The sequence below is a fragment of the Haliaeetus leucocephalus genome, unplaced genomic scaffold (assembly GCF_000737465.1).
Source record: "Haliaeetus leucocephalus isolate CR32 unplaced genomic scaffold, Haliaeetus_leucocephalus-4.0 Scaffold92, whole genome shotgun sequence".
Lineage (NCBI taxonomy): Eukaryota > Metazoa > Chordata > Aves > Accipitriformes > Accipitridae > Haliaeetus > Haliaeetus leucocephalus.
The window spans coordinates 2,039,050-2,051,507 of record NW_010972528.1 but is presented as its reverse complement, the minus strand read 5'-3'; the positions used below and the strand labels follow the sequence as shown (position 1 = coordinate 2,051,507).

At 43.2% G+C, this 12,458-nt stretch overlaps 1 protein-coding gene across 4 annotated transcripts in view; it reads left to right on the top strand.

Moving 5' to 3' along the window:
* Positions 1–77: 77 nt before the first annotated feature.
* The window catches only part of PDPR (pyruvate dehydrogenase phosphatase regulatory subunit), a 25,669-nt gene continuing 13,288 nt past the window's right edge, over positions 78–12,458 (top strand). Inside the window, exons 1-9 of one of the 4 annotated variants that reach the window (XM_010584154.1) lie at positions 78–236; positions 841–1,137; positions 3,458–3,591; positions 4,536–4,617; positions 4,709–4,872; positions 5,881–6,002; positions 6,916–7,033; positions 8,419–8,568; positions 11,357–11,549. In XM_010584154.1, the coding sequence (XP_010582456.1) occupies positions 911–1,137; positions 3,458–3,591; positions 4,536–4,617; positions 4,709–4,872; positions 5,881–6,002; positions 6,916–7,033; positions 8,419–8,568; positions 11,357–11,549 (1,190 nt within the window). In that variant the 5' untranslated portion in view covers positions 78–236; positions 841–910. Of the gene's footprint in view, positions 237–837; positions 1,138–3,457; positions 3,659–4,535; positions 4,618–4,708; positions 4,873–5,880; positions 6,003–6,915; positions 7,034–8,418; positions 8,569–11,356; positions 11,550–12,458 lie in introns of those variants that run through there. The other 3 variants (XM_010584146.1, XM_010584161.1, XM_010584170.1) reach the window with 3 other exon arrangements.

Sequence of the window (12,458 nt, the reverse complement as noted above, 5' to 3'; positions counted from 1 at the left end):
CGCAGCGCTCGGCCGCGGGCCTGCCCCGTTCCCCGGGGTCGGGGGGCTCCGGCGGAGGCAAGCAGGCCGAGGCGGCGGCTCCCCCGCCTCCGGGGCTGCCAGCGGGGTTTTCGCTGCTGCCGGCCCGCTTCCCGCTACTGACACCCTTCCCGTCAGGGTGGGAGCGGGAAGCGTGGCGGCCCGTCAGGCGCTGTGCTGCCTTCTCGTACGGATCTGTGGCGTGCGGCAGGCTGCGGGTAAGAGAAACCGCCAGCCTGCAGCAGTAACCCGCTTAGCGCAGGCATAGTGTTAAATTCCAGCTTTGGTCACCGGGCTGCGGGGTTACCGCAGTCCGAGGTCCTGGGTAACGTCCTGTGGTAAAACTAAGGCTATCGGAGAGCGTGTCTCTAGTTCCTTGTTCTAGTCGCTCTGATCACAGACTTTGTTTCCTTCCTCAGGTAAAGGCCTGGCAACGTTAATAATCAAGCTTATTTGCGCCTTGTTAACGTCAGCCTTTATGAAAGATTTTCAGAGCCTGCTGGCTTTCCCTGATCCACCCGTTGCTGGTGTGAGAGCGTTCTTGCCGTTCTTTTCCAGCTTTTGCCTGGTTCTTTGCTCATTGTCAAGTTACGCTGCCGTCAAAAACAAAGGTGTAATGCTCTGTACCCGTGTTATGATCCAAGTTTAAATTTTAATAGCAAGACTCTTGTTTCAGGACTGAATAACTGCTCTCCTGTGTATTTACTCATCAGCTTTCCCATGTCCACTTACACCTGACGCACCATGTGATGTTTGCCGCTGCCAACCTTGTATATTATAAGATAAGTGGTAATGTGATTCTCGTCTTTTCCTTCCTAGAAGGAGTGGTACTCAGTTAACGTCTGAACACATCTAGGTGGTGCTTTAAGAAAACTGACAAATAGCTGCTGGGATGTTTCTCCGATTACTGTCAGATGTCCAGTGGCGAGCAGCTAACGTGAAATGGAGAAGAATGACCTGCTCCCGGCGAAGTACCTCAAGTACAGCAGAACCTTACCCGGTTTCCTTGCCAGCACAGGCACAGGTTGTCATCTGCGGTGGTGGAATCATGGGCACCTCCGTGGCATATCACCTTTCCAAGATGGGTTGGAAGGATATAGTCTTACTTGAGCAGGGCAGGTAAGGATTTCTGGGAACAAAAGCAAAGAAACAGGACTTCCATACATAGCAGCATATGCTGTAATGTGTTATTTCTACCTCTTGGACCCACGAATAAGCTTATATTGAACATTAGTAATGACACTTGGTACTGCTTCTCAAGCACAGGGCAGACCTGCAAGGTGAAGGGTATCCCTTTGCATGATTGTGGTGGGTTAGCCTTGGTTAAGGGCCAAACTCCCACACAGCCACTCACTTTTCCTCCTCAGCAACATGGGGAGGAGGTAGGCTCAGAAAGCTCGCGGGTTAAGATAAAGACATGGAGAATGCTTATGAGTTATTGCCGTGGGCAAAACAGACTTGCCTTAGGAAGAATTAAAATAATTAAAGAATTACTTCATTTCATGCTAGTTAAAATAGGTAGTGAGAAACAAAAATCCAAACATTAGAACACCACCTTTCCTTTCCTATGCTCAACTTCACTCCTGCACTCCAGGGTCTCCTACACTGCTCCAAGAAGATCAGCGGGTGAATGGGGGGGTGGGTATGATCAGTACTGGGCTCCAGTGTGAGTCCTCCACGGGCTGCAGTTCCCATCAGGACAGCTTTGCCCTGGCGTGGGTTTGCCGTGGACCGCAGTTCCTTCGGGAGATACCCATCTGCTTTGGCATAATCGCAGGTAATCGTGTAAAACACAATGCAGCTGGCAAAGGTGGACCATTTTAAGAGAACTAAAAATCTGTGTAAATCATTCAGCCTCTATTGACGATCTCTAGAAGTAGGATGTGATACGTATATGAACCATTACACCACTAGCAAAGCTCAAAAGAGATTGCGGGAGATGTGGAGGTTATAAGCAAACATCATTGAAACAGTGCCTTCTAAGATGGTTAAAGCCTCGGATTATGTAGTTTGTCTGTTGCAGTATTTAGTTGCCATCTGTAAAACAGCTAAGGCCGTTACAGTTTGGCTGAGTTCACGTCCTTGTGCACTCCTCTGTGGATTGGATCTGCAGTCTGTGGCAGAGTACGTAGATCCTGTTGAAAGCTGACTCTGCAGCCCTTAACTGTTTAGATTTCTGTTTCAGAGGTATATTCGTGTCATTTTCATTAAGCAATTTGGGGACCTTAGGTATGAGGCAGTGCTAAGGCTTTAGGGGTTTGAAGAGGTGTTTATTGCAGCAGCTTCTAACACCCTAAATGGGAGCCAAACTGAGAATATTTGCCATCGAGCTTAGAGCTTCCCATCTGATGCTGCCTTCAAGAATAATTAGCTGTGGTTCCTTGACTTTGCATGGCTGGGAAGCAGGTAATGCTAGGTTCTTTATAGTTGCAAGTTGGGTAGTCTCATCTGAGACCTTTTGAGTGGTGTCCTTCCAAGAGAAATTGGGTGCTAGGCTCCATTTCTAAGGGAATGTAACCTTTACTAGCTTGGAGCGGGGTATGAATACCCCGTTACAGATCTTCATTGAGTTAGATGCTGTACAAGCTCAGTCTGTGTGCGTGCTCAGGGGAAAAGAACATTGCACTAGCAGAAACGTCTCACAGTATGCATAGCATGGTAAGACCATGTCATTGAGTAAGGATGTAGCAAAAAGAATACCTTACTCAACTGATTTTTTAGGTTGAATTTCTGAGAGAATATGGACACACTCGGCCAAAAGCAGTCTTGTCAAAGGCTTTCATAGGCAAGTGGAAAAATGCAGGATTGCTTTAGCAGCAGGAAAGATGACTTGGAAGTATTGCGGAGGCAGGTTGTGAGGGAGATGCTTAAATCTAATTGTCTTCCTGTGTCTGTGCTGCAGGGAGTTTTTAATAGGTTTATATGTCTACAGCATCCCTTCACCAAATAGCTAGATGGACAGTGGTTTAAGGGCAATTTTAAAAGGGACAAGAAATATATGTACCTATCTGTGGCAGTTGCTGCACAGTAAGAGGGACTTGTTCTTTCTGTAAACTGCAAAGTTGCACGCTTCAAATCCACGGTGATTTTCATTTGAGGGAAATCCTGCTTTGGAGAAAGAAAGGATCAGGTAGGCAGGTCAACTTAAGCATAAGGTAATTTTTTTCTTTTAAACTGCTTTCTTCGAAAAAATTCAGTGTTTAAGACTAGTTAAAGAGAAGTGGCTTTGGAATACATTGTGTTTTCAGAAGTGAGCTAAAGGAAAAGCATTCTAGAGGTTGCATTATCCCTGCATCATCCAACTTTGGTCTGATATGTTTAGGGGAAAGGTTGCTGTCTGGTTTGTGCTCTCAGCAGAGCTGCTTGAGCAGCCTTGCGGGGGGTGCTCATCTCTCTGCCTGTCAGCCAGATGAGGCCTTCTTTGCAACTTCTCTTGCAGGTTGGCTGCTGGTACCACTCGCTTCTGTGCTGGCATTGTGAGCACGGCCAGACCTGTGTCCATAGAGCTGAAGATGGCAGACTATTCTAACAAGCTCTACCAGCAGCTGGAACAAGAGACAGGAGTAAAAACAGGTATTGGAAGTGTAATCGTGGAGTAATCTTTGGGAAACAATCGAAGTATTGACACTGAAATACGAAGGTAATTTTACAGTGTCTTAAGAGTTGGTCGTTCCTATTCAGAAATGATACATTTGGACTATGGATGTTACTAATGTAGTCAGAAGAATGGGAAGAAGGGTGTCAGATGGGCAAACCAAGGCAGACAACCTGCAAACTTGGACAATTTTTATGTTGTCTGTCGCTTGGGCAAACTTAGGTGAATTTTCACAAAGATGCAAAAAAGTGTATTGCAGTGACTGGAGCAAATGGCCCATTTTCTGCACCAATTCACTTCTCAAAAAAAGGTGGTGGTTAACAGAAGCACATGGGCAAAGCAAGGTATCTTACTCTAGTCTCACCCTGGAAATAACAAGAAAACATTGTGTTGAAATTCTCCCTCTCCCTCCAAAATGCTCAGGCATGTACCTGATAGGAAGGACTTGGTCACTGAAAGTTTTCTGCTGACAAGGACTTGTGATATATGTCAGACTCAACAGAGGTTAATAACTGTGCCTGTAATTAAGATTAGTATTAATCTATCGCAAGTGGTGGAGTCACAAAATGTCTGTGTTTAGTTGTTGAAGTTTTATTCTTCTGAGTAGTTATTAGATCACTTTTTGTGCCAGTAACCTCTCTCTTTTAAGAGGTACCATGTGTGAAGTTCAAGGGTTTTTTTATAAACATGAGTAAAAGTAGTAGAAAGAGAACACAAATCAAAATTAAATTGTTTTTTTGAAAAGTTGACTAATGCAGTTTTTAATTACTAGCTGATAAGTGTTTAAAGTTATTTGGGGATCTGGGATTTCCAGGCTCCTGAGTAGTGGAAGCAATGGGTCTGCGATTAAAGCAATGGGTCTGAGATTAAAAGGTATGCAAGATCCTGTCCAAATCTGACTTGACTTTGGTCATTGTCATAGGGTACGTGAAGACAGGCTCTATTTCACTGGCTCAGACTCAGGATCGACTAATCTCTCTGAAACGCATTGCTTCATCACTGAAGTACGTATAAGCAGGAAATAAAACTGATCTTAAGTTTGCACCAGCTCTCCTGCAAGACTAATGACGGCATTTTTCTTATGTTCTGTGGCAGTGTAATGGGGATACCTTGTGAAATTATCACCCCAAAGCAAGTGGCACAGCTCCACCCACTGATCAACATCCATGACCTTGTGGGGGCCATGTATGTGCCAGAAGATGCACTTGTGTCATCTGCCAATGTGAGTCTGGCTCTGGCAACGGCTGCCTCGCGGAATGGTATGAGGTTTTTTTATCTACAGAGTGCTGTCCTGCATGATAGTTATCTTCTTTACATAAAAGAAAATTATGTTCTGTATGTCTTTTGGTTTTCTAACTGAGCACTGAAGACCAAAACTTGGTTATTTCTGTAAGGTTCAGATTCTTTAAAATCTACTTTTTCTTAAAAAACAGGCTGATTTGTTTTTTAACCTACTGAATCTTTACAGATCTGCTGTGATAGATCAAGCACCAGTTTGTTGTCCGTACTGGTTACATATTTCTCTGAATAAGCACACGCTCTTTTATCATAAAAACAATCCTTCATAGGACCTGACTCAAAATTACACTTCAAAAGAGTTTTAATTACCTACAAATGAAAAGGTGTGTCTGAGCCCTCGTGGAATATTTCATTGGGCACATATGCTTTGGAAATGGGTTTGGAAGTGTACTAATAAATGCTGTTTGCCCAGCACTTTGGCAAATTTGGAGTGGTCTAAAAGTGGGAGAAAGGTTAGATGTGATAACAGATGAAGCTCATTAAGGATGAAAGTCCATCAGATTGGTAGAAGCAACTTAGGAAGGTAACCTCTCTTAGTTTCTTTTAGTCCAGCTTTTTTTGCATACCTTTAATTGATTTTTTCACAAAATGACTGATTTCCCATAAAAGAAGCAGACTTGTCACCTGAAACTACAGACTTTGTCACATAGAGGAATGGTAATGGAAAGAAATCCATAGTTGAGACTCTTTTTCATGTTGCTGATACTAGGCTCTATTTATCACCCAGATTGTCACATGGGAAAGAATACTGTAACTCTTCACAGTTTCAGCCTTTAAATTAAGTACAAACTGTATGCATGATGTTTTACAAATCACAGGGTTTCACTTAAGAATTACTGGGTCAAGAATAGAAATTTTGTCTTAAAGAGAAAATAAGCATTGAGGTTGAGTTTAAGGGTTAAATGTTAGCAGCCTGACACATTAGAAGGAAGGCTTGTGGTATACTGACTTTCTTATGTCCTCTTCAGGTGTCCAGATTCATGAAAGGACGAGTGTCAGTCATGTCTCAGTCCAGAAGGGTCGTGTGACTGCAGTCGAGACCGACAGAGGACAGATTCAATGCCAGTACTTTGTCAACTGTGCTGGCCAGGTTGAATTACTAAAATTTTTCTTTCTTTTTCCCTTTGGTTAAGAACACGTTCACTTTCCTCAGGAGTTTTTGGTTTTTGCTTTTTTTTTTGTTTGGTTGGTTGGTTGGTTGGGTTTTTTTATGGTTTGTGCTTTGGCTTGGTTTACTGGAGTAGATCAAAGTCATGTTATTCAGCTTCTTAGACCAGCAGGGGTGTGAAGGAGGAGAGCAGTGCTTGCTGTTTGCTTGGCACCAAAGGCTGGGTGTTGACCTGCTAAGGAGCACCCCGCAGCTTGTTGGTATAGCTCTGCCCATGGTCTCTTTCCAGGGGGGTGCACCTCACCCTTCTGACAGGAAGAATTTTGCTTTGGCTCTTAGTGAGACAGTTAAGTCTCTCTACCCTTCTCTCTCTCTCTCACCCATCCTCCCACCCCCCCCGCCCTTGAAAATTCCTTTTTTTTTTTTTTCCTCCCCCCCTTAGTGTCATGTCCTCTCCACTGTGACAATACATCTGATAATTCCTGTTTCTCAACTAGCAGCTGGCTTTCTTGTTAGTATGGGGTCTTCACATCTTAGCAGTACAGGCACTGAAATTCTGACTGTTCTGCTTCTAGAGGCTGAGCCTAGTGTTGACTTCAGTGTACAGATCTTACTTTGCTTTTGTATTGTAAGTTGATACTTCTTAGTCTAGAGTCAGGGCCCCACTTTTCTAGATCTTATGTGCAGAACAGAAAAATAGTCTTTGTCCTAAACAGTTCAAATTTTAAGCAAAGAGAAAAAATGTGTGTCTGTTTAAGATTTAGGGGACTAAACCAAATCTTATTTGGCCTTTTATGAAAGCAAACACACAGACAGGACCTGTGCTTTTGTCCTGTCTTTTTTTATTGGAGTTAGTTTTCTTCTTTTGTATTCTAACATACACTTTTTATTTCAGTGGGCCTATGAGTTGGGCCACTCTGGGGAGGAACCAGTCAATATCCCACTCCATGCCTGTGAACACTTCTACCTCTTGACACATCCTTTGAAGGAACCTTTGGCAAGCAATTTACCAAGTAAGGATTCTTCAGCTCTACCTCACTTTTCTTGGTGAATTATATCTGCCTTTCCAAGGCAACGCATGGCTTATGACATAAAGGCCAACTAAGGGCTATCAGTTCTCAGCTTTTTTGGGTCTGTGACATACATTCTAGCTGAATTGCTTTGACTATCCTCTTTCAGTGGTAGAATCTCTTTCCTTACTCTTGGGGAAAGCTTTCGGCGCAGAAATTGATTTTCAGAGTTGGTCATCTTAGCAGGAGAATGACCTTGACTCTAGCTTGACTAGTAGGTGTGTCTGAGACTTTGATTGTTGCATTTGTGGGCTGGAAAGGGTGCTAGCCTTGGCACTATGTTTTCCTTGCAGGCTGCTGTCCCCAAATGGCCCATCTATTCCTTTCCTTCAACAGAAGCTAAGGCTTTACAATGGCATTTACATGTCTATGAGCTGTAGGGGCAACCAAACACTTGAGGTAATTGCTCCTCCCCCATATTCTGGCTTTTGGATATCTTAAAGAAAAGCCCTTTTGTTTGAAAACTGGTTGGGAAGTAGAAAGCTTTGCTTATTTACTCTCACTCTTTAGCAAGAGTTTCTGCTTCTAGTGAGTAATGTATGTACTCTCCAGGGAATTCAGCTCTCTGACCAGGGTCCCTGAGTCCTTCACTTTTACTTGACTGAGTAATTAAAAAAACCCCATATATATCTATATATTCACACACACACACATATATATATTCACAGCTTTTCTGTACATGATAAAAATTGCTATGGAACATGTCAGGTGGAGGATCATAAATGCTTCAAGCTGACACTACCACTGGTAAAAGCAATCCAGACCTGACTGCTTGTCCTCACCCCAGTGCTGCCCACCTTGTTTGTGCTGGTGGCCTGCAGCAAACTGGATCAGTGATGCATCCCCATTAAAATAAACTGTTCTTAATATAAGAAGAGAAAGAGGGGGAGGGCAGGACACCTGCTGGTGGAAGGTCTGGCCTTGGGTGCAGTTCCAGTGGAACTAAGCCAGTATAATAGCTTATCAGTGCCACAAGGGATCTGACTCCCTCATGTGTCCTCCTGCTCCTGGTAACACTGTCCTGCTGGCTTGCGTGCTCTTCAGGTTCAATTCAGTTTACTGTGATGCCCAGAAGTTAACGTGCATGGTTGTGATGGGAGTTAGTGCTGGCTTAGTAATCTAAACTGGCTCACCAAGGTGTCATGTGAGAACCAGAATGGTGTGAAAGTGTGGGGTTGGGGGACTGAGTCTGTCCCTTCTCATGTCAGGAGGCCGCTAGCTTGGCCCAGCCTGTCACCAGACCCCATCATTGGTGTTTGTGGAACAACAGCCCGAGACAGCTATCCCTTTTCTCAATTCCCTTCCCACCTCTTTTCTTTCCTCTGCAGCTATTGTAGACCCAGATGGCAGGATCTATATACGCAACTGGCAAGGTGGCATCCTCTCAGGAGGCTTTGAGAAAAACCCCAAACCCCTCTTCACGGAGGGACGGAACCAGCTGGAGATTCACAACCTTCAAGAAGACTGGGATCATTTTGGTATGTTAGGGAGGAAAGATAACCACAGCAATGAAACATGTGGCTTCAGCAGAAGGCAGAGGTAGCAACAATGCAGGCTGCTGTTGACCAGCTAGCATGCGTCTGCCTTTACCTGAAAGGTGTGGGAATGATGAAAGTTCTCTCAAATTCATTCATCTCTTCATTTGTCAGTAATTTGCGTAAAACCCCTTACCAAGGACTACATTGGTATCTGTGTAATGTTTAAAAACACTAGCTGACCCTCAGCATATATTAATTTCCTCTAGTGCTGCGAGGTACTACATAAACTTTTCAGCACTCTTCTGCCATTTCATTTGATTTTTGACTGTCAGTGCCACATGCTGCTCCTCTTGTGACACTGTAGATCAACGCTGTTGACCTGCCATGTAGCAGTGGTATTTTGTTTCTGCAGCAATCTTCGGCAGTGACTGCCAAGTGCATTTCCATCGGTGGCGGTTGCTTTGTGGGCAGAACTTGGTATTGTTGCTTCCCAGATTTTATCCCACCATTGACAGTGGTGGTTTATTATATTCCAAATGTTCTGTCTTTTTCTTCCCTTTTTATATATAAATATATTTTGTCTATGTATCCTTTTTATTCTGTTTTTATATTCTGTATGTACTTTTACCTGGAGGGCTCTTTCTGTAGGAAAGAACACAGCATGGTCTGTGAGTCCCTTCCTTTTTTTTTTTTTTTTTTATGCCTGGTAAGTTTATGCATGCCCTCTCATCTTAAAATTTGCCTTTTTTTCCAGGGATCCAGTTTTCCCTTGTGTCAGAGCTCTTTGCATCCCTTGTGAATGTGCATGCCTCTGTGACTAGGCACAGATGGATTTTCACTTGATTTCTTTCTGCAGTGGTAGTATGTTCTTCCAGCTACTCCCTAGGTCAAATTGATTAATTCTACCTTCATTTCTATGAGATACCATATCGATACCATAAAAGTTTAAACTCCGGGGGGCGAAGCCAGGATACGGTGCAGTTTTGTGCTGGCATATGCTAAAAGTTTTTTAGATCTATAGATGCCTACAGACTTGCTTGAGGATAATAGCTTCACTAATGAGTTGCTCAAGCTCTGCACCCAATTCCTTTTTGGTACTGCTGAAATGAAAAGGCACTGCTTGCTGGCACCCACAAATTGCCCAAGTTTCAGAATCAACTGCATGCTATGTTCCAGCATTACTCTTTTATCAGTTCAAACATACCAAACAGATGAGCAGAGTCAGAGCTTACTCAGCCAGTATTTGATCCTTTTCTAGGGCTGCAATTTCTGTGGTTTGAGCTCTTGCATTACTGCTTTGATCTCTCTCATTGAAACACCTTTTGATTTTAAAATAGCCTGTACAGTTGCTTAAATGTTGAGCTGGTTATGAGAACAAATCTAACACTGATCCCTCTTTTTATCAATAAGAAAAAAAAGTCTGTAACTACAGGCTCTCAGTCTGGAGTTCTAATGCATGAGAGAGGAAGGGGAGAGAGCAGGTCAGAAAGACTGTTTCTGTTTGTAACTTCATAGGTAATATGAAATCTGGTTATTGTACTGCTTGTGTGTAAAGCTGAGGAGTGTTATTAGTGCTGTGTCTTGAGGGCTTTTATCTGGAGTACTCTGCAGAGGTAACTTCTGGACAAGAAAACAAAGTAGATAGCTTCTCCCTTTATTAATGCTCTCAAATGTCAGACTGAAGAATTGCTGAAGGACCTTTCCAGCATGACTGGGTAATGAAGTGGCAAGGAAATTCAATGAGGATAAATGTGAAGTGATGCAAGTGCATGGGGGTATGTGTGGATGGTCTTAATTTTCACCATAGAAAATGATGAGCTTTGAACTGACCTTGGGGTTTTATTAGTTCTGTGAAGATAGCTCAGTAGCAGTCAAAGCAAAAGACAAGTTAGCAATTATTAGGAAAGGGGCAGAAAACACAATCATTATGCAACACTAAATCCTTGGTTTGCCAGATACTAGGTGTTGTTCTAGGCTCTCTATCTCCAGAGGGTATCATATGACTGGAGAAGGCCTGATGAAAGAGCAGCAAGAAGCTGATCAAAACTTGGAACAGTTTCCAAGCGAGGAATGACTTGAGTGGGCTGAGAAAAATTGATGACAGAAGGGAAATAAACAGGGGTCTGTGAAATCTTGAATGAGGTGGACAGGATAGATGGGGATCTCCTGTTCACTGTCTCTTTTATTATGCCAGCTGGGAAGCATCAAAAATTGAGTGTGAATTTCGAAACAAAAGGAGATGATTCCTCATACGACAAATACTAAATATGTGGAACTCCTTGTTGGCATCTGTAGGATGTTTTCATGAGTTTGGGGAAGATCCCTTAGAAGAGAGATTGATTTAGGGATTACTAAATAGGGAAAATATATCAGGTTTTTAGGAAATCCTCAGAGCTGATGGTAAGTGCAGGCTGGCAGAGTGCGTGGGACAAGCGTCATATAGATTTGCCTGTTATTACTCCTCGCTAGATATCTATTTGATGTCTATTCATATTGTTTTCCCTAACAAAACTGAACACGCTCTTGCACTGTTGAAAACAATACTGGGCTGCTGGTCTGGATCAGTATGGCTGCTTTTATGGTATGCTGTGTGATCCGTTTCAAGTAGTTTGATTCCAGCAGGTAAATGGTTTATCCTGCGACTGCATTGAAACATGGAAGCAGTTTCCATCTGTTCAGATAACAGCATGCCTCTGTCATGCTGTCCAGTTCGAAGGTGAAGTAGCTGAAATGGGTTGAGACTGAAGGCTGTGACTTTTTATATTTTTTTGTTTGTCTTGGATCCTAGAACCACTTCTGAGTGCCCTTCTGCGCAGGATGCCGGATTTGGAGGCTCTGCAGATCATGCAGTTAGTGAACTGCCCAGAGTCCTTCACACCAGATATGCGGTGCATCATGGGAGAGTCGCCCACCGTGCGGGGTTACTTCGTTCTGGCTGGCATGAACTCAGCTGGTATCTCATATGGTGGGGGAGCAGGCAAGTAAGTGGTTTATCACTGTTATGTGTGTAAGTAGGGTTTTAACCAAGAAAAGAGACTGCTCAGGTGATCCGTCTAGAATGTTTTGGTCAGTATTTCTCACCTCCTCTTTGACAAAGACTCCTCTTTCGTTTCCAACTTGAGTGAAGGAGAGGAGCAGTTGCCATGTTCTGATTATGTTCTCCTGCGTGTATTCCAAATCTGTGTTGGACTCTCCTCCTATCCTGCACACCTCTCCTTAGGCATCACATCTCGGTGATCAGCAGCCTGCTGGGTAACTGGTCTGATATTTTTTTTTTTATCTACTAGGAAGAGATAAAAGCTTAGCAAAGCATATATTCCCTCATCTTCTGTACTCCGTGGTCCCCTTTATTATTTGATTGAAGTCCTTAGATCATTCAAGTTGACACAGCAGTTAGATTCACTCTGCTTTCAGAGAAACTGTTGCAGATGAAGCACCGCATATGTGATGCCAGTGCTGCCAGTTAAAGACTGTTAAAGACTCTCCTCTGCCAGTGAGATAGGGGTGGAATAATTTCTCAGAAAATCCAATACCTGTGTTAATGCAGGTACTTTGACAGGCATGTAAATGTGATCCCAGCAGCAAAGTTTCTTGCAGAATGATCATCAGTCCCTCTGCCATTTGATTTTGGCAACCCAGCATCTCTTCTGCCATACAGCCTTCTTAAACTGCTCATTTTTCATGGCAGGTGTTAGTATCTGCGTTTGTCTCCACTAGTTTCTGTCTATTGTCTAATAATTTAACTCTCCAGGGAAGCAACTCTTGGGTTTTTTTCTTTGTCATATAAAATATAGAGAATCTTTGTGGTGAGATTCTCTAAGAATCAAAATAATTTCTGAAGGTAAAAGCATTATTTGTCCATTTGTTGCTACAGCCTCAAGATAAGCAGC